This window comes from Gavia stellata, chromosome 1 (assembly GCF_030936135.1).
Source record: "Gavia stellata isolate bGavSte3 chromosome 1, bGavSte3.hap2, whole genome shotgun sequence".
Classification (NCBI taxonomy): Eukaryota; Metazoa; Chordata; class Aves; order Gaviiformes; family Gaviidae; genus Gavia; species Gavia stellata.
Genome location: NC_082594.1, coordinates 65,031,169 through 65,055,703, shown reverse-complemented (window position 1 = coordinate 65,055,703; position 24,535 = coordinate 65,031,169). Strand labels below are relative to the sequence as shown.

Below are 24,535 nucleotides of genomic sequence, written 5' to 3'. Positions count from 1 at the left end.
TGGAAAAAGTATTTTGATGGAAAGCTTCCAATAAACTCCTCTTATAAATAATGCCATTTTATAATTATAACCTAAAAAAAAGTTATTAAAAAAACTCTTTTAATGAGATTGTCTGACTCATGACTGTCTTCTGAATGAATGTTAGCCCTACAGAAGGTCACATGTTATGATACAAAGAGAGGGCCATTTCTTTAAACAATCCTGCATACTGTGACTATGTGACTGAAGGAAACCAGGGAACCTTACTTCATTAATACCTCCCTTACCACTCCAAGGGTGGCGTTTCTTTTGTTTAACTTTGGAAGTCTCACTGTTGACATCTGTTTTTGAGCTAGTAATCTCTTCTCCCTTTATAGTCAGTGAAAGAATTAGACGTTTGTAGGGAGCCATTCTTCTCACCTTAATATAAATGTCTAACTTACATCACATGAAAAATCACTCCTGTGTGTGTCTATTCTATTGCTCTCCAAATATGATGAGATGAATCCTACCATTGGTATTATTTTTCACTGAGTACTCAATTCACATCTCCACCCTCTGATCGATAAGTTACTTAGCAAAGGGATTTTGTTTCTTTCCTCCACCTGTGTTCCACATTTTATTATACAGGGGACTACCACTGCTGTATCGCTTCAGCCAGGGTGAAACTCTAAACTATACTTACAAGCTTTTTGCAGATGATCTGCAACAGACAAAAGAAGAAAAGGAAGTTGGCAGTCATTTAAATGACTATTTATAGTAACTTTTGAAATATGGGCTTGGTTTTTCTTGAAGTGAGGCTACAATGAACTTGTTACCGTTAATTTCAGGGAAGCAGTTTATAATAGTGAAGGCACAAGGAGAAGTCTGCATTGTGTTTCAAGTGTTTAAGTCCTTGAGTATTTTAGCCCTGTTGAAAAGTAAAAATCTTCAGAGGATTATAAATTGTTGAGCACATTTAATTTCATTCCACATGTGAATGTGGAAGTTTTCAAGTCTTCTGTGGTCTAGAATTACCCCATTTAATTATCTGACCAGCAGCCACCTGCTGGGGCTGCACTGAAATTAGTATTTGCTGAGATTTGTGCTTACTGATGTTTTTCATAACAGTATGGTCTATGGTGGAGAACCTTTTTATTAGCTATACTGTTAGTGAGACCTTATTCTGATCTAGTATCTTTGTAAGGCAAAAAATGGTTTAGTAAGGATGAGATGTCATGCTTGTTCCTGTAAGAGAAGCTTCTCACCTAATAGTAGAGAGTAACCATTCCTTAAAACTTAATGGCTTTTCTCTCATATTAATTTTTTTTTTCATAGGTTTCCAAAAATACACAGCCTACTTGAAAGTCATATCATGATAGTGTAGGATAACTATACTTCACATTTTCTTTTATACAGGGTAGTCCTGGTTTACCAGGAGGTATTGGTCAAAAGGGTGATCTGGGACCTCCAGGAGTTCCAGGCATTCCGGGTGAGAAGAAAATTTACCATATTCCTAAAAAGTATACAAAGATGTCTCTTCCATATCCTTCCTCTCTCAAAAAAGATACTCAAAGAATGTTGACTCTGTGTTACAAATTATTGAAACCGGACATTGAAAGCTGCATGAAAAAGCATACAAGAACATTGAGATTTTTCTCAAGGTTTTTTGCCTTTTGGCTGTTGTCTTGCTTTGCCAATTTTAAGTGTGCTCTTGCTTTAAAAGGTGGATGTACAATCAATTTTAGACATTACCAGTCAAGAATCTTCAAGATTTTCTTGAGAATTGGAGAGGCAAATGTTATAGCTATATTGGGGGAAACATGGGCTCAGTACGTCTCCATTGTTGACTATATTGCTGCTACTGTCACCATCATATACATGAAAACACCATGTGTATAAAAAATGCAATTATTAATAGAAAAACATTCATTCTTATAATTTAGAGAAAGATATTATTAATTAAAGTAAGAGAAATTTGTTTTCAGTCGTCGTTTCTTTGTTAACTTAGTGTTGCTGTTTTTATCTTGTTCTTGCAAACAGCTGAAAAGTACTTGTGCGAATAAAGTCATGGCCCTTACATGATCATGAGGTCATATGTGATTATTCTGCACATATCCTTCCAAATCAAGAAATCATTGAATTTTCATGTAGATATTTCCTTTGACTTCAGGTCCAAAAGGATCTCCTGGCTTCCCAGGCCTTAAGGGTGAGCGAGGTGACCAAGGTCTTCCTGGATCTAAAGGTATAATATAAAGACTTGCTTTTTTTCCCAGCTGTTGTTGTTAAAATGGTTATTTGTGACTAATCAATGCATATCCCCTCCCCCTTTTATTCAGTGTAAAAAAGTAGAATATGAAACCAGATATCATAGTATCAGCATCTGAATGGTCAGGTTAGATTTAAGTATTGGGTAGAGAGTGAATGTATTTATCTCCTGCTCTGAAAAATCAATACTGAGGTTTTTGTCATTATTAGAATCTTTAAATGGTATCCTAGAATCATAGAACGGTTTGGGTTGGAAGGGACCTTTAAAGATCATCTAGTCCAACTCCCCTGCCATTGGCAGGGACATCTTTCATTAGATGTGGTTGCTCAAAGCCCCATCCAATCTGACTTTGAACATTTCCAATGATGGGGCATCCACTTCTCTGGGCAACCTGTTCCAGTGTCTCACCACCCTCACTGTAAAAAAATTTCTTCCTTAAGTCCAATCTAAATCGACCCTTTTTCGCTTAAAATCATTGTCCCTTGTCCTGTCACTCCAGATCCTGGTAAAAAGTTTCTCTCCGTCTTTCTTATAAGCCCCCTTTATATATTGAAATACCGCAATAAGGTCTACCCAGAGCCTTCTCTTCTCCAGGCTGAACAACTCCAACTCTCTCAGCCTTTCCCAATAGAAGTGTTCCATCCCTCTAATCATTTTCATAGCTCTGCTCTGGACCTGCTCTGACAGGTCCATGTCTGTCTTGTACTGGGTTCCACAGAGCTGCATACAGTACTCCAGGTGGGGTCTCATGGGAGCAGAGTAGAGGGGGAGAATCACCTCCATCCACCTGCTCGCTGCACCTCTTTTCATGTAGCCCAGAATACGATTGGCTTTCTGGGCTATGAGCACACATTGCCGGCTCATATCCAATTTTTCATCTACTTGTATCCCCAAGTCCTTCTCTGCAGGGCTGCTTTCAATCCATTCATCTCCCAGTCTGTACTGATATTGGGGATTGCCCTGACCCAGTTGCAGGACCTTGCACTTGGCCTTGTTGAACTTCATGAGGTTCACATTGGCGCACTTCTCAAGCATGTCAACGTCCCTCTGGGTGGCATCCCTTCCCTCTAGCATATTGACTACACCACTGAGCTTGGTGTCATCTGCAAGCTTGCTGAGGGAAGTCCATGCAACCCAAGGTCTGGACAGCTCTTTCAGTTCTTGGGAGGTCTGTTTGGGTGGAGATGTCAGCATAGATAGGCTGTAGTGCTTCCATTTGGGTTTCAGCCACAGCCTTGCAGTTGTGGTGGTGGACATCATTTTCTTTCAGCAGGTCACACAGTCTCCTTGCAGTTCTTAGAAAAAGAGGCCCCTTAAAAAATGGTAATTCTTTTGAAAGATGTCATCCTTCTATTTCTAATTCCCTGGTGACCTCAAACTTCTGGGTGGGCTTGCACAGCCATCAGTTAATCAGCGTGACCATCGGGGCTGCAGTCTAAGCCTGCTGGTGAGCAGAGCAGGCAACAGCCCGATAACTGGCTTCTGAGCAAACTGCTGTGCTAACTGCCAGTGCCACCCCTAACAGATGCTGCTCCCTGTTTGCGCATCCTGGTCACAGTGCTTCTGGTCAGAGCTACATCTGTGGGCCTCCTCTGTCCTGTCTGGTGGGAGATGGGAATGTAGGAGGTAGCAATATGGTTTGCAGCAGCATCATGTGCAGCTACTTAGGTGTTACCAGAGGCTTGTCAGTGGCAGAGGCCCAGCCCAGGCCATTTCCCTCATTGTGCCTTGAACCCCATTGTCTTCTACCCTCAGTCAACTTCGGGTTTGGCTTCTTAACAGGTATGACTCTACCCAATGCACATACAAAGTCTTGGACACATTGATATCTATCTGTCTATTCTCTGACTACATAAATGGCAATACAAGGTAACATTGTTTTCTCACTTTTTTATTGTGCAATACTAAACACGTGCTGATTTCCTCTGTTAACTTTGGCAGGTTTACAAGGCCCACCAGGCCCGCCAGGTGCTTTTCAGCTTGTTAAAGGGGATCCTGGCTTACCTGGCCCTGTAGGACCAGTTGGTCTCAAAGGATTCCCAGGACTTCCAGGTCCTAAAGGACAGCAAGGTGAGAGTTTCTAACTTGCCAGTAGAAATACATTTTAAGTAATGTAAAAATAGACCAATGGTAGGCTAGACACTAGAAGATTTTTGGTATGTTATCCAGCTTTTTATAAGCCACTTAAATTGTGTCAGCGATGAGGAAGAGAGTCCTTCTTTTTGAAGCTCACCCAAAGGAGTCCCAGAAACAGATGCCTTCCGAGTGATTTTTTCATAGGCTCTCACTCTGCAGTCATCGCGTCAGTATCTGAGATCAGTAGTAAGCAGAATGACTTGCCACACACTGCTTATCCTTTCCCCAGAATGTATCTGTTAGGGTATCTTCTGTCTTTAGTGTTGAATCCAAACTTAATTACTGTGTGTCTCTGGGAGAAGACAAGCATGAGGAAAAACACCTTGATCTTGGAGTGGAAAATGCTTCCTGAGGAAGCTTGTTCCATAGTCCTAGATTTCATCTCTTAGTCCAGACATTGCAATTTTTATAAAGAAAACATGACCTGCAAAAATTAAACACATTAGGGAATAAGAGAATGGAGAAAAGGGTAAGACAAATGAAATGCTGCCACAAGGACACGTGTCCTTCAGAATGACAGGACATGGAGAGTGGGAGCTCAGAGGTGTTCTTAAGCTATTAAGATTCTAAGGCAAATCTTTGTTCCTGATTTTTTTATGAGAAGATGATGGGGAATTACGGTGGAATGTAATTAATATCTTCTTTCTATTTAATATAATAGATACAGAAGTTTGCTCTTGAAGGTGGGGTTACAACTCTGCAACTGCTGTCCATTAGAAAATAGCTATGAAATAATCTTAGAGATTGAACATAATATGGGTTTGCTTGTATGGCATCTGTTGCTATTCTCTAGTAGTTCAATATATGAACACAATATTGCTTTTTGAGTGATCAGGAAAAGGACAGCTATGACTATCTAAAGCTTCTCATGTGCCACAGAAATGTTGGTGTGGTGCTGATGGTGTTAACTTCTTTTTCCCAAAGTCAGAGTTACTGAGTTTATGTAGGACTCAAAGCATCCCTAGAAATCGATAAAGGGAAGAAAGTCATAATATATGTCTGAAAACCTGTTTGGGAAGAAGCTAAGAGAATACTGATTTTCCTACTGTTCATGACCCTACTTTTTTATGGTCTAATTTTATTTGAGTCATATAATAAGCAAGGAGGGAAGAGATTGCTGCCCTTCCTTTTCATATTCCAGATGAATACTAGTTATTTTAGAAGCACGCCCTCTGTTTACTTCTCTGTTCTTCTGTACTATAATCATTTCACCTGCAGTAACCCACGTATGTGCTCTAGATACTGAAATATACACACTGAATCTACACCAGTTTAGTTAATGCTGAAGTGTGCCTGTGCCGTACTGTATTAAAAGCCAAAAAGTCAGAACTAACATGAAGTAAGATCCAGTAATAACTATTCCTTGTTTTTCAACAGGGGCGACAGGACCTTCAGGTGTACCTGGACCACCTGGTAGTCCAGGGTTTGATGGGAAACCTGGGCAAAAAGGAGAAGTTGGCCCTTATGGTCCCCCAGGTAAGCCCATGAGTTCTTCAAAGACTTAATTCCTTCATAGAAAAATAACATAGGAGATTAGGTGTGAATGTACCTAATTTCACTTCTTTAGTTATGTAGGCAGAGTACTGCTGTCTGCAGAGATAAAAGGAGACTCTCTGTATTGTAGGGCCCAGAGGATTCCCTGGTCCGCCTGGCCCTGAAGGTTTGCCTGGAGCTATGGGCCCACCAGGTGCACCATCTGTTGCTCATGGCTTCCTTGTTACCAGACACAGTCAAACCACTGAAGAACCATCATGCCCATTTGGAACAAGGCTGATTTACCATGGTTACTCCTTGCTTTATGTACAAGGCAATGAAAGAGCACACGGCCAAGATCTGGGTAAGCAGAGACCAAATTAGAATTCAATTAGAATTCATTACAAACCAAATGTTTCTTTCATTTGTAGAATTGTATTGAACAAACCTGTGTAATTATTCTGGGCTAGCTGGTGCTTTATTATGCCTTCTAGGTTGGTACAAATAATGGTTTGGTGTATAGTGGAAACAGTGTCAATTTATTTAAGAAAGTCTTTATCAAAGCCTTTGACATGGTCATCCCTAGTATCTCTGTAGTCAAATTAGTGAGATATGGGCTGGCTAAGTAGATGATAAGGTGAGTGGAGAATTGGCAGGTCCATCAGTCTGAGAGGGATGTGATCAGATGTACAAACTCTGAATGGTGGTTGTTGATTAGTGATGTCCCTCACAAATTAGTACTGGGCCAATACTGTTTAATGAATTTATTAATGACTTGGGTGATGGGATAGAGTGCACTCTCAGCAAGTTTGTGGGAATTGCCAGGTTGGGAGGAACAGTTGATTCCCTAGTGGACACAGGTCCCATTCAGAGGGACCTGGCCAAGCTGGAGAAAAGGGCTGAGAAGAACCTCAAGAAGTTCAGTAAAAGCAAATGCAAAGGGGTACACCTAGGATGAAATAACCTCGTGCAACAGAACAGACTGGGGACTGACTGCTATTTCCAGTAGCAGCAGTACAGACTGCTAGAAAGCTGCTTTGCAGAAAAGGACCTGGCAGTCCTGGTGAGCAACACTGAACATGAGTTAGCAGTGTGCCCTTGCAGCAACTACCCCGTTCCCCACTGCCCAACCTACCGTGCTCTATTGACAAAAGCGCAACCAGCAGATAGAGGGAGGTGATTCTTCCCCTCTGTTTGGCAGTTGTCAGACAACATCTGGTGTATTGTGGCCAGACTTGGGCCTCCCAGAACAAGGAAGACGTTGATATACCACAGTGTATACAACAGCTAGCTACTAAGAATGCTAGTGGGATCTGGACAGTCTGATGGAACTGGGTTTGCTCAGTGTTAACAGAAATTTAGGGGGAGACCTTTATATTGCTTTCTACAGTTGTGTACAGGGAGCATAGAGAAGACGGAGCCAAACTCTTCTCAGAGGGGCTCAGTGACAGAAGAAGCAATGGACACAAGTATGAAATATATTCCAGTGAAACATAAAGAAAAGCTTTTTTACCATGCTGATGCTCAAACACTGGAACGGGACCCCAGAGAGGTTGTTGAATCGCTGTCTTTGGAGATACTCAAAACTCAACTGGCTGTGGACCCAAGCGACCTGATCTAACTGGCAGGGGGTTAGGATAGATGGCCTCTAGAGGTCTATTCCAACCTAAGTTATTCCATAATTCTATAGGCAAGACTGGGCTACTCCTTGCCTTGCCCTGTTCCTTCCTTATGGAGCTAAGAGAAGTCACTTCCTCTGAGAGAACTGGGCCCTCCAGAGCAAGTGTCGTCGGCTTTTTAGCTGCTCCTGGAAATATTTGTTTGACAGTTGGCAATGGTTTAACAAAAATGTGTTAACAAGTAACCTTTCACTTAACATTTCAGGCACGGCAGGAAGCTGTCTTCGTAAATTTAGTACCATGCCTTTCTTATTCTGCAATATCAACAACGTATGTAACTTTGCATCAAGGAATGACTATTCCTACTGGCTGTCCACTCCTGAACCCATGCCAATGAGTATGGCTCCTATCACTGGTGATAATATCAGACCATTCATCAGCAGGTACAGTTTCAGTTCCGCTGTGTTTGTAAAATGAAGAAGCATGTGAAAAGTACTTTATTTTTTTTTTGGAAAAGGCTTTTAATCTGTATATTTTTATTTCCTGCCTTCAAATTTAAAGTTTTAGTTCCTTTGATGAAATGTTTCAAAGTATGGACTTTTTCAGTTTAGACTTCAATCAAAAATAAAACCATTTTGGGGGAAATCCAAACAGATAGAGTAGTCTATTTTGAGTCTATTTGAAATTAAAAGATTTACTTTGAAATGATGTTTTGCGAAAGCTATGATGTACTTTGAAGGAGAAAAAGTTTTGAATTTATTCACAATTCTTGTCCAAAACTATTCTCCTTTTTTTGACTAGCCATAGCTAGAAGTTTTTTAGGGCTCAGTTTCCTTTCGTTTGAAAATGGTAGCATTATTTATCATACAGTAGACTGCCAGGCTTCTTCCATTGTTTTGGACACACTGCTTGAATACAGACATTATTGTCTGAATCAAAGTAAACAGTTGCAAAATCAATCGTCTATTTTTTAATAATTCCAGGTTCTCAGATAGCATAAAATGTGGCACTTATATCAGACGTAACTGTTCTGCATCAGTCCAACATGTTGAACTTTTGGTCCACTTTAAATTTTAAGGCCACTAGCAAAAACTATCCTGGCATAATATGCCCTATGCTGGCAGCAGAGGTGTGAGCAAGAGTGTGGTGAACTGTACCACTGTCGTTAGATAAGAATTTGACAAGGGAATCTCCAACTTAAAACTTAAATGATAATCATTAGATATAGGCATTACTACGATTGCTATCATTGCTTCTAATCTGTATCAGCTCTTGCTGTTCCCTCTTCCTGCCATATAAAGTGAATGGGAGTGGAGATTGCTGTTACTGTTTTCTCAGGTTTGTGTATACCATCCAAGAGAAAAGACAATTCAAATCATCAGTGAGTTGTAGTCTTGACATCTTGGTATGTCAAGCCAAACTAGTAGAGTTTTGGCTAGTAGAGCCAAACTATTTGGCTCTACTGCAAAACATATGATATTTAATTTGCATAATAGAATCCATCTTGTGTCTGCAGTTGTACTCTGTACTCTATTTTTGGTTTAGTGGCATAGAAATTGGTATGCCTTGAAAATGAGTGGGCAGATTGAGGGCAAGATTCTCAAGAGAGACGATAGTTTTTGTTGGTCTTACTTTTTTGGTTGTTCATTGGATGTGAATGGAAGGGGCTTGACTTTCAGGAAAATTCAAATGACCAACCTCTGAAATTCATGTTGCTTTTATGCCATCCCTGATCAAGCACTCAAAATAACCTTTAACAATCACTTTTGAAACTCTTGCTCAATGAGGTACCCACCAACATTTTGCCTTATCTTATGCATATAGAGTAGCTTTTGTACCATAAAAATGTGTATGTGTGTGTATATATATGTGTATGTATGCATGTGTGTGTATATGGGTTTTTCTCCTTTTAGCCATAGCAGAGAATGAGATAATTGTAATGCACATTTTTTAAACCAGCGAGGAATCTGAGAAGACTATTCTTTCAATTTATTTTATTAGTTGAGGCTTTTAAACCAACAGTTTTCCCTGTCCAAAGGTTGAAAAGGTGTAGAAGTGTCACTTGCTGCCTTGGGTCATGGGACTTCTTTTCATGTGAGGCCTTCCACTGAAATACCAGAAATCTCTTGAAGCAAAGCAGAGCTCCAAGAATAGAGGCAGCTTTACATTCTCCTTTTAACTTACTCTTTCATTGATGTGTTTCTTAAAATAACTGTCTTGCTCCTGCACTAAAGATGAAGGCAGTAGGTATGAAAGCAGTCTTCACAAGACAGAAATAGAAGGCTTTCATTCTGAATTCCTTTGCTTCTGTGCATTTTCCAGAATCCAACTAAATCCATTTTGATTCTTTTCACTGCTCTGATAATAGGAATCAGACTGTTTAGTTCTAAGTACCTGTTTTGAATCATTTTCATCATTGCTAACTGCAGTAGCCAATTTAGGAGCTGCACAAGAAAAAATAGATTATATCTACCAAATTCCTTATTACCAGCTCCCTTATTAAAATTTCCAGCCCAACTCACATTTTTTATGATTCTCCTGTGAAGGCAGGATTGGTCATTGGATTATTCAGTAACACAGCAGCTCTGAGACACAGTGAATTTCTCTAAACTAAAAGAACTGGTGCTGCATAGCTTTCTGAAAAGTTGCTTTCAAGTTCATTGTTCAAGTTACTTTGCTAGAAATCCCTTACTGGAGATAAAGACCAGAGATGTAAATATAAGCCACTTTGAAGGAAAATGCATGGGGAAGGGTCTGCATTAGATTAGATTAGCAGTGGTTACTTTTGTAAGATATTTTCCAGGGAGATGGCTTTTTTTCTGGAAGTCACGCAGGGCTGTGTTTAGGATGATGAATTGCTGTTACTTGTCTCTGATCAGAGTGGACCACTTTTAAGTGATACTTGCTGAGTTACAATGTTTAGCTATTTGCCTCTCGTGTTCATGACATTGAGCACTTTTAGAAACTATGGTACAAATGGGACTAGAAAAAGACATACATTTAATTATTCAGATAAGAGGTCTCTTGTTCTTTGCTCATAGGAAGGCTAATAGGAATAAGACTTGATACTTAAGCTGTCCCTAAGTAAATGAGATTTAAAAAAAAGAACCAGTTGGTTGTTTTTCTAAATGAAACATTTTGATTTTTCTTTGTTTTTGAAGGTGACAACATTTTCTAACTGAAGATTCCTTAGAGAAAGTAACTTCTGAAAAAAGAACAAGTATTAATCTTCAAGTGCATGTAGCTCATTCATGTCTTGGTCTTTCTAGATGCTCTGTGTGTGAAGCTCCTGCTATGGTAATAGCTGTTCACAGTCAAACAATTCAAATACCACCATGTCCTGAAGGCTGGAGTTCACTTTGGATTGGTTACTCCTTTGTCATGGTAAGAGCACTGGGGCATACTCTGAGCTGACAAAAGCATTTGTTTCAGGCATTTGATCTACACTCCTGCTCTGGGAAAGTTAATATCTGACTATGTCACTTCAGGTCTTAGGAGGGCATTAGACCTCTACCCTTTCTGGTGACTTTAAAAAGATTCTGGCTAATTACTAAAGGAGAATAATGGAACAGCAATTAGTTGTTCACTTTTGGGGAAATGCACACAGCTTGCTCTCTTGTTTGCAGCTCCAGCACAGGATCCAAGTGCTGAATAAATGAGGAAATAAGCACATTTGTCCATTGTCCTTCTACATCTATGTTGCAGTAGCTTCCTAGAGTGGTAGCGTATCAGTGCCTGTCCTCTTCCCATTTTTTGATGAATAAGCCTTCAGTTTTCAAATGGCGTTTTTGACCTTTTAGCCAGTTTCTTCAGCTGTATCTATACTACTAAAATAAATAGGGCCAATGAGTGGCCTGGAAGAGCCACTCCATAGTCCTTCATAATGGTTAGTTGTTAGCATGCTTCCTGTCATGCTTACAGCCTGTATCAACAGCCACTCTCCCAGGCAAGGTCTGGGCATGGTCTGAGAAACAGCATGGATCCAGAGCTGTTAGCACTCGGCAGTAGGAGAGAGGCCACTGTGACGTGGGGCAGGAATTGGGTTAAGCTATTCAGATATAAACCATACCAGTCTGTATGCCTTCTGGGCTGGAGAGCGGGCCCTGGCCTGTTGCTAGCATAGAGGTAGCTTGGGTCCTGCTGTCAGTCCTGGAGGATTTCTGTGCATACAGCTGCCCTGAAGTTGATGTTGCTGGTGTGTTGTGCTGCCGTTAAGCGAGAGAACCCAGTGCCACCTCTGGAGCCCTTCAGCTCCACCTTCTCGCTCCTCCTTGAGCTGAGGGACAAAACAGCAGACGGACACAACAGAGGACAAGGAGAGGCACGTAAAGAAGTATTTGTGCAAGAGAGTTAATAGGTATTGTAGCAGAAGTGGTAGAGAGTCCCTCACTGACTGATGCTTTTGCATTTTTCTAGCACACCAGTGCTGGTGCGGAGGGCTCTGGCCAGGCCTTGGCGTCTCCTGGTTCCTGCCTAGAGGAGTTTCGCAGCGCTCCCTTCATTGAATGCCACGGCCGGGGCACCTGCAATTACTATGCAAATGCTTACAGCTTCTGGCTTGCCACTATAGAGAGGAATGAGATGTTCAAGTAAGTTCATGATTTATTTATCAGCATTTGAGACTCAGTCAAGCCTTGTCACTGAATAAAAGAAGTATTGTTCGAATATAATACATGGTTCAAGTATTGGCTGTGCCCCAGCCTGGTTAGTATATGCAGTTAATGATTTTCGTAACAAAAAGAAAAAAATTATAATAGTTTTTGGGGGAATTAATGAATGTATCTTCCGTTAGTGTTTACAGTGTGTCATTTGTACCTCGTATTTTGCTTTTCAGAATAATTTAACAGTGTTTGCATTTCCACTCTGTTTGATTGTATTCACTGAGTTGTAACTGGGATAGGCTTACGTACTGATTGAAATTAAGTTAGAATATAACATTCCCCCTAGCGGATATTAACACATAATAGAACCACTTGAAATTAGCGCAGGTATTGAACTAAGTGAGCTGAACAATTATTTACCTTTCCCTAATGTTGGAGGAATTATGTCTGAATAAAATGCAGCTGAAGGCAGAGGCCTTAGGCATTTCATCCTTCCCGCTGAGGTTCTAATTTCAGGAATTAAGTGGTAGTAGCCTTTGTTCTGGTCTCCTGCACATAAGTATTTTTCAACACAGTCTGATTTGTTCCATATAAATTTTCTTAACATGGCAGCATATAGACCAGTTCCCAGGTCTGCCTAGCTTACCTGATTAGCAGACATTCCTCTGGAGTGCAGGCAAGCATCCTCTTCCACCGCAGTCCAGGCTGCCGCTCCTGGTACCCTTCATTTCTTCATGTCTTCTAGATCTGTGAATGCTCTTTAGCCTATCATCTCAATCAAAATGAAGCAGGTTGCTTAGCCAGTTTTGACTGTCTGTGAGATAGTTGTCAGCTGAGTAGGTAGAAAAATTGAGCACCGGGACTGATTATCACTGGGGCTGTGATAATCTCATCAACCAGAAAAGCTACTACTGAAAGAGCCCATGTGCCAACGCTGGGGTAAGCACTGGCTCCCTAGGAAAGCGGGAAGCTGATCAGAGGAAAATTTAGAGGAGTCAGCACTACGGTTCTTTGTATTCATTGAGTCCTACCCAGAGACCTGTCATCTGCATACCCTTTTCTGGCTGCAAACTGTATCTCAAATTAATAAAATAATCCCAGATCAGGGGACCTGTCCTACTATCATAATTCACAAATACTCTTCAGTTTCCTATAAACTTATAATCCTTTTTAAAGAAAAGCGCTAAATGTAAGCACACTTTTGTCTGAAAATACTTTATTTCCAGTTGCTAGGAGGAACTCCTTATGACAGGTTAGAGACTAAAGATTTTGGTTTTTCTTTCTATGTGACAACACATAACTTCCTTTGCTGGCTTTTCATTTTTCTGTAGTCACAAGAGTTAGCAGAAACTCATGAACAGCCAAATGTCTTCAGTTTCTTTGCCTAATACTTTTTTACTACCCAAATTTCAGCATGTTTTCAACTGCTGATTAAACAGGCAGTGTCTTCTGGTTAAGAAAATGTTCAGCCTCATGACAGAACTGAATTCTGAAGTAACTGGAAGTCGACGATGTTTAAAACCAATCTTGTGATAGTTTGTGACCAAACTTGAAAGTTAATATACATTTGAGAACTTAGGGACACCTTCTTGATTCATCACAGCTTAAAGAGGCACTTGGCTGCATGCAAATTTTGTATTGTCAGTTATAAACCTGAAAAATGACTGTATCAACAATTGTTAATGGGTCTTTTCATTTATTTGTTTTTAATAGGAAACCGACTCCCTCAACTTTGAAAGCAGGGGATCTGCGCTCAAATGTTAGCCGTTGCCAAGTCTGTATGAGAAAAACATAATGACTTTTGAATTTCGACTAATTTCACACAATATGGTGCTATTCGTTTAACAGCAATGAAGCCTAGACATATATCATATGTACCTCATTGTTGTCCAATATGAAAACAGTAAAGTGCCTTTTAGGAACTTGCATAACTAACACACACTGCTTTACTGGCCCTGTCCTTGCTGAAGAAGAAAAGAGACGACAAAGATAAGCTTCAAATGTTGACATGCCAAATGGCACTTTTGATCAAAATATATGTATTTTTTATATAAATGCAATGCACTGATAGAATAAAAAGTCAGCATTTATCCAGAAAAAATGCAAAGGTGCTAGGAGGTATGCAGTTCTGCCTTATACTGTTTGACCCCCCTTTCTCATTCTTGTATTATATATTTAGATTCGTTTTTCTTCCCCAGATAAGTTTGTTGTTACCGTTATCTAGGTGTCTCAAAATCTCAGACTCTTGGGTATGTACTTATTGTTCCTGTACAAAGCAATACTAATGTAAAAAAGAGTTTTGGGATTACAGACTGTGGTTAAGCAACATGTAACCATCTTTTCACAACATAGAGTGCCATCCTGCAAACCTTTGCTTCTGTTTGTAGTCTTTAGTGCTATTGGTTTTAATGGGACTACATCTGGAAGAGATTGCCAAATTGGTTTCCCAAATAGGCAAGTAAGTGTTTCTGCTATGTTGGTACTATGCAGCTTCTTTATGCAGTAGAACAAACTTCCCTGTGGAATAAAGAATGATCCAGCAATGGTCAAGAAAAAATATATATATAAATATTTTAGTAATTTATATAGATATCAACCATTAGGCAAAGGGACCTCTGAGTTTATAGTTTCAAAAAGAAGCTTAAAAAAGTTTTCTTCTTTTCAGTGTCATGAATTAGATGTTAAATGCCAAAATATGATGTGAAATGTTTATTTTACATAGGCCATTTCAATGCTGAAGTTGCAGAGACTGAACCCAGGTTAATAGCTATTTGTGTTTATTATAGTAAATCCTGCTTTGAGCTTATAGTCTTTATTCTGTATTTAATATTTTTCAGGGTTTTAAACACTACTCACACACTGAATGACTTGATTTTTAAAAGTATAAGGCCTTAATTCTGTTAATATTGTGCCAAAAAAATTCTTCAAAGTGGCCTCAGAAATATTTCTATAGAATTTCTATGCAATGATACCGTTGTTTGAGCACATCTGTGTCCAAAAGTGTTTTATAGACTATTACCATGCAAATACCAAAAGATTTTTCGAAATGCCAAGGCCTTTGTGTAATTTCTTACATGTGTATTTCTTAAGAATTCAAGTTTGTAATAAAACTATTTGTGTAAAAAAAACCAGAAGAAAAGAAAAAGTTTTTACTAATTTGTTATTAGCATTCATTTAGAGCAATGAATTAATTTTTAATAAGCCACCAATAAATGCACAAGCTTGATGCAGTCCTAGATTATTTTTGTTTTGCACATCTTTCAGATGTACAAAGCATCTTCAAAAGGGGAAAACAGGACCCTGTATTGACACCTCTATTGTTACCTTGTAAGAACTGGTACTGATAGACAAAACACAGGTTATGCAGCTGTTACTGAAATATGTTTGATGTGAACATGTTACAAAAATCTGCTCACTTCATCTTAGTTCATGGGAAGCAATCAAGTTATACACATTTTTCACTCTTCCGTTGAATTTCTCATGGACAAATCAGAACTGAATTATACAGGATAGAAATTAAAATATGTCACATAAGTTTGCTTGTAGGTGGGCAAGGTGAATCTTGGCTCTGGTGGTCTGAAGAGGAAATGGGCTGTGGTATCTTCTTCCTTGGCAAAAGCACATAATTTGTTAATGTTTCATGTTGTTTTCCCAAATTTGTGAGAGGCTGCTGCTGCTGTTCTGAACTCACTTTCACTTAAAATCCCCGAGGGCACTGGCTGGCCAAAGGACTGAGAGTCCCTGTATAGAAATTGGCCATTTCCTTTAGTGCTGATTCTTAACTGTCATGGAAGTTTTGACAGATGATCATTTTTTTAGTTATAAATGACCGGTCCTCACAAAAGTCCCTTCCCAGTCTATAAAATACAAGAGTCTGGTTGTGTCTAATCAGCCTGATGCAGGGTTTTCCAAAGTGGTGCTTGTTATTCATAAGAAGAGGAGATGACTATAGGGTGATTCCTTGTGGCATCTAGGAAGAATTAAGAAGACATTCAGCCTCTTCAAATTCAGATGATTCAAGCTGCTGCTCAGACTTTTTACAGCTTATCTCCTGGTCAGCTAGGAATTTAATTTGCTTGGTTCAAATTGTCTCAGAACTGACAGACAGCTGAGTTCATAAAAAGTCCTGTGTGTATGTTTAAATCAAATCTGTGCATCAGAATACAATTCCTTTTGCCAGTGAAGGGACTACTCACTGCAGCTGGGTGTGTACTAACCTCTGTTTTCTCAACTAGGAGCATTTTGGAAACAAAGTCCTTTGAAAATTTTCAAAAACTGTTTGAACTATAGTTTGATGTCTTACTTAGCTAATAGTAATTATTTGTTCCATGACCTCCAGCTCATAAAATGACCTAAACTATTGTCAGGCTACAGGTGCTATTTCTACTTAAGTCAGTGAGTAAACTTTTCGGTGGTTATCGAATACCAATCAGATCTACTGAAAATGTTGCGAATGCTAGATTTTGATGCCCTGGGTGAGGAACAGCCCATGTACTAAAGCAGAATAGAAGTGTGAAACCCTTTCTCGCTTTCAAAAATCTGTAAGCATTGTTGCTACAGTACAGTTCATTGTGTGAACAGGCAACTGCAAACACCCCATTTGTTCAAATTGTCTTGCATAAGCTCAAATTTCAGGAGAAAGATTTCCTGAGGAAGTACAGCTTGTTTAGTAGGCCTGACTGTTTTTGAATGCAGTGCTTGAAGAGTAACTTTCATGACCCAAATAAATGCATTTCTAAAACAGGAGGTGGTGCCCTTGCTCTCTTTATGGTAAGACTGGTACTAACAACTTTATGCTAACGAATGCCTTGTTCTCTAATCCACTAAAATGTAAAGCAGCTTGACAGTTCTCTATTTTCCCAAGTCTCTGTCTCTATTCTAACATGTTCTAGTAACCAGCAATTTTCCTTCTGAAATAGGAATGGAGCAGTCTTCGGTAAAAAAAAAATTTAAAAGAATCTATACATAGACAAAAATAGAATATAATGAAATAATCCAATATATATTTTGAAACAAATGATCTCTTATCCTGCGTGTATTTTCTGACAAATGTACATTCAGTTTATAGTTACATCTTTTATCCTTTTCATATTAGTAACTTCCTTGATGAAATACACTTTTTTCTATGAAACAGGACTCCTGAGAACAATATCCCCATACTAGGCTCCCCGAGAAGCGATTGTATTAAAGCCATACCTTTTCATAACTGAAATCGTAAAGCTGCATGACTTTTTGAGAATTCCTTTCCTACCTTTCATGTTTTACAAATCTTGATTAATCTGCACTAACTACTTGAGGAGGAACAGAAACATGTAAAACATATTTGTGTTCCAGGCACAGGGGTCCCAGAGCACCCACTAAACCCAGTAAACAGAGAATATATCACCTGGCATGAAGGCAGACCCCTGACAATTGGAAATCACGAGTGTCTTGGTACCTGCCTGAATCTCCATCTCTTGCTCTAGAAACGGTGATTGGCAATGCTTGCGCTCAGGCCTTCTGAAGGAGTCCAGCAGTGTTCTTCCTGAGGCTGCGGTGGAGCTTCCTCTCTCTTCGCTGTTCACGTAGTGGCAGTGATGTGCTGCCTACTGCATTTCTACCTCTTTGTATGGAAATAATCTTTCTTGTGAACTTCACATTCTAAATTAGATAACAGAGTGAGAACACGAGAGACCAGTGTGGATCCTTAAATGCCTACATCAGGCTCAGGCTGATGCTGAGACCACTGATGGTCTGGGATACAATTAATCATTGTTAAGAAAAGAAGTATCCAGTGGCCACATGGAAGTGTTCAGCCTCTCTGTTTTCAGACTGAGGTCAGAGTGTAGAGAGAAGGAAATCATTCCACCCATTCACTAGTTGTAGTATAGTTTATTTAGTATGAACGTAATATTAATTGTGAGCTTGCAATATTGGGGGGAGGGTCTGTACAGCATAATTATAAATAAAAAATAATATGCAAACTTACTTTTATCACTAACAGCTGAGCAAGAAGCACCACATTATTTGTGAAAGTTGTACTAACAGTCAGAACAACCTCAAAAAATAGTTTCCTGAAAGTATACGTTTTTAAAACAATTCTCTTCCTTCAGAGTGTCAGAAGAAAGTCCTTCCAAAAAATGCAAGGAGGGGGTGTGTGGTTTTGGTTATTTCTCTCTAGCAAACAATATGCCTGTTGTGTTGCTTGAGGTGTTAATACATGTGGGAGGATAAGTCACTACTACTCATGAATTCAGAAATGCTTCCTATGGTAAAGATGTTTCAGCCAGCCAGGCTTATTGACACCACCTTCTGTCTTCAGCTCCCACTGTAAGAGGATGCTACTCTGAGCTGAATATTCTTACTTACATTTCAATGTTGATTTCTAAAGATATATTCCTTTCCAACTTCCTACTGTCTTCAAACCAAAGAGAACAGAGCGTTGCTTATATGTAAACAATCAAAAGATTTACAAATGTCTGAATCTTTTAGTTTTACATATGTTAGAGAGCTGCCTTCATTTTCCTCTGGCTATATGCAGTCAGCTATATTTATTATAATTGGCGTGCAGAGGACAGAAGACTTGACAGAGTGAAAGTTATAGATGGAACATGATCATTTGATGCTCTGTCAACTCCTGTCTCGCCTAAGAAAACATGTTACATTTCATGCAGAATTGTGGCAGGCTTCATTTGTCATCTCAGCTCCATGAAGTGTGATTTACACTGTAGTAAATAAGCATGTAAAATGGCCTGAGCAGGGGAGAATGTCCTTGTAAAACAGTTTAGAGAGCACAGATCAAACCTTTTTATTATTCTTAACGCACAGCTTTTAGAGCGGTATAACTCACTGTATGCTTTCTCTAGAATGTACCTCTCGGGCTCGCACCAAAGTGGTTATTTCTCACCATCGGTTCCTGGAAGAGGTTCAAAGTGGAGAGTGCTAGCACATGCCCAGTGCTATCTTCTGCCAAAGCTTTTGTTATCTTTGCGGGCATAGTAGCTGGCAACGGAAGATGTTCCCCTCTTCCTATTTCCTGTAAATAATTATAGCAGCATTTTTTCCAGCCTAATTTTGGACATGAACCTGTTTGTGAGATGTGATCAAAGTGGCAACCAAATCATAGGGACTTGAAATGTAATCACACAAATCACATGTCAAGAATTGTTTCTGTGTACCACTTTCAAAAATGTATCTGGGAATCCCCACGCTATCTGCGATGCTCAGACACTTGATTCCCAGGGAAGTCTCAGTAAGTATTGTTTTGTAGTTCCATTGAGATCTACCTCCTATTATCATAGCATGGAAGATGTGTTGCAGCATCTGCGGGAACCCTGACAGGTAAGAAAGTGAGTACCAGACAGAAGTGAATGAAGTCTGTTGGTAGCTCAACAGACTGAAGTCTGTTGGTAGTCTGTTGGTAGCTCAGCAGGCACATCTAGAAACGAAATGACTGTTTGCTCTCATTTCCACATAGACCAACTACAGCTTTTTTACAGATTTTTTGACCACCCTTGATTGGGAACTGTCAACCGTCTCTGTTCAAAGCTAATACCATCCAGGCCTTTTAGCATTGTCCCTGAACTAAGAAAAGGACCTAGCCCAGGACAGTGAAAGATACACCCTGTCTTATTCTCAGCCCTCCCTTTGCCAATAAAAAACACATAGAAAAAAAGAAGTGCTGGTGTTCCAATAAAAATACACTGCAGCTCTCATCCTCTTCTGTTCAAAGGCAAATCTTACTTCAGGGCAAGGTGGTGAACTCTCTAAATTGGGAAGGAAAAATCTGAAATGGAAATTTGAGAAAATATTCTCTAGATGATACATTCACATTATACCAACTGTTACTCAGAGTAAGAAAGACAGTATCTGAAATGCTATAATCACCTACAGTTATGAGGGAATTTGAGGGATTCCCCATAAAGATGGGGATTTCTTAACAGGAAAGGTACAGAAGTTATGAAGGCCAAATTGGAAAAAATACAGAAATCACACTGGCTGAGTAGACTCTCCTGAACACAACCTTATACATTTGAAATAAAAATCATATTCAGATTCCAAAGATTACTGTGATTGCTAGTGGTGCAAACCAGAAGCACAGTTTCCTAGAGGAAGGCACTGTGACCTGGGGATCACAGGAGAATAATTGGGATTCTGCTCAGATGAGGTGCTTTGGAGCCCCTGCAATGTTTCACTTAGAGCCACGCAGAGAACTGACCTAAAAAATTGAGTAGGTCCTACTAGTCAAAGCCTGAGATTGTCTGAGAGGACATTTGTGAAGAGGATCTGGAAGCCATGGCCAAGCACTTGATTCACTACTATGAAAAATATGAGCTCTTCTGTATAGCTTTAGTACCAATGCATTTTTTGGTATGTTTTGTCCTGATCTATAGTAGTCAGAGAAATCTAGCCAACATGTGTATATTAATAACTATTAGCAAGAAGTAGATTTCTTTGAAGAAACACACAGTAGAGTGGAAATTTTTAAACTTTTTCTCCTCTTTTTCAGGCAAATTGCAGAGAATCACAGAGAGAGAGAGAAATTTTGTAGTTGTTTGTTTGCTCTTGCAAGGCACTGAACATGACCCCTCAGGAATGTGTAGGAGAGGAAATGAAAAGCAGACGTGGGAAGCTGAAAAAGCAGCACTTCTCCTCTATCATTAAGTATATAATAAGGTAGATTACATCAGTTGTTGGCCTAGTCTCCCTGGTGAACAGGTGTCATAGATACAGCACTGTCTAATCAAATATTAACTCATCATGTGGCAGCAAGTACTAGGAGAGGGAACGTGTAAGATCTTCTACCTCCTTTCACATGCGGCCAACTCTTCCATGAGGCACTGAGGTTCAGTAAAGGACATTCTTGTCATTCTCATGGAGTGAATCTAATTTTATATAGTTGCCTAGACTTGCAACAATCAATTTTTTGCTGCTTTCTATAACAAAAGTACATTGGATACTAACATATGAACAGTCACAAACTCAGACAAAGGGTTATGTTTACATACACAGTTATAAAGTAAACCCATAGGAGTTTAGTAGTAACTATCTTCAACCATGACTTAGAATAAACTGATATACAAGATTTTTGATTTATATATTTCTATGTTGTTTACAATGGCAAATAAATGCCGTTGTTCCCATTTTACAAGCAGAAAAAATGGACATGAAATTACATGCAGCTAGTTAGAAGTCAGTCCTTAACTCCTGGACCAGGTCTGTCCCTGCTGGATCGTGGTCTGCCCCAAAGTGTCTGGCACTCCTGAACAGTGATAAAAAAAAAAATACTTGTTTGGTTTTTGAATATTCCATTGCATTTGTTAGACTTTTTACTTTATATGACCTTATATAGAATCAAAAGAGTTGCAGTAATTTTAAAATGACAGCAGGGTAAGGTATGTCTGTATTGTATGTAAGATGTCAAATAACATGAAAGGAGGCACCTGATGAGAGTCGCTTTCTGTCTTCACAGTTACCAGTAAAGTGTGGTATTCAAAGTAGAGCCTCGGAAGCGAATTAATGATAAAAGAAATGAGGCAAGAAATTTTTTTCAGGAAAGACAGCATATCACTTACTGTCTTTTCCTTTGGGCTCCAGGAAGAGTCAGTATAGAAGGAGAAATGATGGCTAGGAGGGGATGTTCTGGATGACCAGGTACCCTGACATATGGACTCTTAGCAGCATCCTCTTTGATTCATCCTAGCTGTCCTTTTTCTGAGCTCAGAAGTCTAGAACTCCTCCACACAGTTTCAAGGAGGGGGCTAAAAACTCTTTCTGTTTAATAGAGAAGGGTCTTAGTAAACTGGGTGTAAACTGACCATAAAATAATTCAGCCTAGAGATTCCTTTATAACCATCAAAGGAGGGAGATTTGGAGCTGTTTTTTCAATAAAAATGTAGGTGCAAAAAAATGTTAAGGCCTGACAAATTTGCATAGTTGTTTGGTGGGATTGCCTGAGCTGGCAGGACTGAAGAACTAAGATGCTTTCCATCCCAAGCTGTGTTAGCACTTACTGAAAAGAAATATACAGCTGTTGGCCATATCTGTAGTTTCCTATTATCAGATACCCTTCCATGTTCTGGTGGATAAAATGTATATATGTATTACCAACAGTTATTTCGCATATATTTTACACCCAAGATCTATTATCTGATCATCTGTACTACTTGTCCAAAACATTATTTAAATTCAGCTGACCGAAGGGTGAACCTAATGCATAAGAGCTAAGAAGTCCTGCTCTGTAGTTTTTAATTACTCAGTAAAGGTGGGAGATGTGCCAAGAGCTGGAGAGATGTAGGTGCAAATTTTAGCTCTGACTCAGCTTCACCTTGAACGGAGATACAGGTGCAGACTGTTCCCTCTCCACCCTGCTTGCTTTTGGGAAGAAGGCCAGAGGCACAGGAAAGGGCGGACAAGCTGGTAGTGAGCTCCAGCAGGTTCATGATCTGGGCAGTCAGTGAGTTAGGACTGGCGGGTGCATCATGGGGTAAATTTGCTCTGGGGTTGGGACACGGCCAAGGTGCATGGCCTACAAACACAACACCTGCCCCTCCGTGCAAATACAGCTGTTGTCATCCCACTCTGTTTCTCCTCCAGTCAGTGGCAGTCCACAGGAGCAGAGCTGGTGAGGCTTGAGCACCTTGAAAAATCCCTTGTGATGTATTTAAAAAGAAGGGTTCAAAACAAGCAGCTCTAGGCCACCCGTCGATGATAAAGCCTTGTCGTTTATTTGAGATTAATTGGGGATGTCTCTTTGGGTTCTGTGTTGTATCACCTTCAATATCTTTTGGCTACCTTAATGTGACAGAGCCAGTGAAAGGAGGCAGTCTTCTTGAACTCTCACTTCAGGAAAAGAGGCCAGTAAAAGCTTGTCATCAGTTTTTATTAACACTAAATATTTTAGTAAGCTCTTGCCATTTTAAGTATTGTGGGGAAAACAAAGCAGTCATCTGCCTCCTCTAGCAATTTTCATAGCTCATAAGACTAATCGTTCCTGTCAGGTAGCTGGATAGCTTTTTCATTCTTCATAGCTGACAGCCTTTTTGCATTTGGTATTGAAAGCACAAAGCTTATGCTGCAAAGAATATCCTACATATTTTAACTACTTCCTAGAATCACTCACCTTTTGAAAGAGACACAGCACTGCACTGCAAAGCACAGAAAGGACAGCGTTGAGTCTGCAGGATTCTTACTCTCTGGAGGGTTTGTTGGCAGAAGTCTAACGCTCTCAGTGAAAGGCATTGAGAACAGGCTCCAGTCTGATCTTGGTGAACCTGTGATCCTTACTTTTATTTCATCCTCAGTGTGTGCTGTGAGCTGATCTAGATTTTAATTTTTTAAAACAGCTATATTATTGGTGGGTCCTGGAGTGCTTGTTACAGAAAAAGAAATACAGAATAGGAATATTCTCTTGTTTTTGTAAGGAGAAGTGGAGACCTACCAGCAGAGAGATTTTGCTGCGGTAAACTTGTACTGGTGGGACAGGTTTAAGCACTTAATCCTTTTGCTGCTCCTGTTATAACAATTCCTAGAATATGGCAACACTAACAGGATGTTTTTCATAGAGATTAAAAAGGATTATTCATTTTAGTGACTCATCTCCAGCCAGTCCATTGTTGAAAGCTGTGGCTGATTGTACAAACTGTGTTTTCCTGATGAAAGGGAGGCAAACTGAAGAGACCTGTTCCTTTTCAGCCACCATCTATTCTGATCTTTGCTCTCTGTTATCAATATAACAGTTAGAAATCCCAGCAAAGTCTAGTTCTCTTCAGTGTGTCCTGTGTGTTAGCCCAAGCATCTGTCTCTTCCTGTCCTTTACAGACTATTCAGAGACAAACACCACAACACCACGTAGTGTCTGCCCCTCTGTTTTGTTTCAGAGTGGTGTAACATCTGTGTGTCAATATTAGGGGCACATCCTCATCTGGTCCTCCTTAGAAGTTAATTCTCGGAGGAATAGGCCCAAGAATATTTCCTGCAACAAAAGAAGTCCTCTTTTGACAAAGTAACAAGAGCAGCTGGGTGGAAGCACGAGAGCAAGTAAATTGCTCCACAAAAAGACACTAAGATATCTTGCTTTCTTACAATAAGGCAGGAATTGTGGTACTGAGTAAGGCTCTCTACTCTCATGTTCGTCTACTACATATACACAAAGTCTGCCCCTTTTCTAAGGGCAAACTATAAACTTCTGATTTAATTCATTTTCTGTCCTCTTAGTCTGCTTGGAAAAGGTTTAAATAGCAATGACAAACAAAAGCCTTTACTTTAAAAAAATACAGCCTAGCTTGGAGTGTCTCTTTTAATATTAACTTCCCTGGCACAATAAACAGCTTCTTACCTTTTGCTTATCACCAAGGTTTTCTCTGTGAAAAGCTTGCCACCTAAATTTTTTTGTATGTGGGTAAGTCGATTGGCTTTCTAAGAACTACTTTTAATCTTTCACTTTTGTAAGTTTCCTTCTGGCTTGTTACCTACTACTTTATGGACATGAATTGCCAGAA

At 39.6% G+C, this 24,535-nt stretch overlaps 1 protein-coding gene across 2 annotated transcripts in view; it reads left to right on the top strand.

The window, feature by feature from the left end:
- The window catches only part of COL4A1 (collagen type IV alpha 1 chain), a 126,542-nt gene extending 111,880 nt beyond the window's left edge, over window positions 1–14,662 (top strand). For both annotated transcript variants that reach the window (XM_059825867.1, XM_059825874.1), the window contains 9 exons: window positions 1,378–1,450; window positions 2,132–2,203; window positions 4,169–4,297; window positions 5,741–5,839; window positions 5,988–6,200; window positions 7,721–7,898; window positions 10,725–10,839; window positions 11,872–12,044; window positions 13,770–14,662. In XM_059825867.1, coding sequence (XP_059681850.1) covers window positions 1,378–1,450; window positions 2,132–2,203; window positions 4,169–4,297; window positions 5,741–5,839; window positions 5,988–6,200; window positions 7,721–7,898; window positions 10,725–10,839; window positions 11,872–12,044; window positions 13,770–13,851 — 1,134 coding nt within the window. In that variant the 3' untranslated portion in view covers window positions 13,852–14,662. The remainder of the gene's footprint in view (window positions 1–1,377; window positions 1,451–2,131; window positions 2,204–4,168; window positions 4,298–5,740; window positions 5,840–5,987; window positions 6,201–7,720; window positions 7,899–10,724; window positions 10,840–11,871; window positions 12,045–13,769) is intronic.
- The last annotated feature ends 9,873 nt before the right edge of the window (window positions 14,663–24,535 follow it).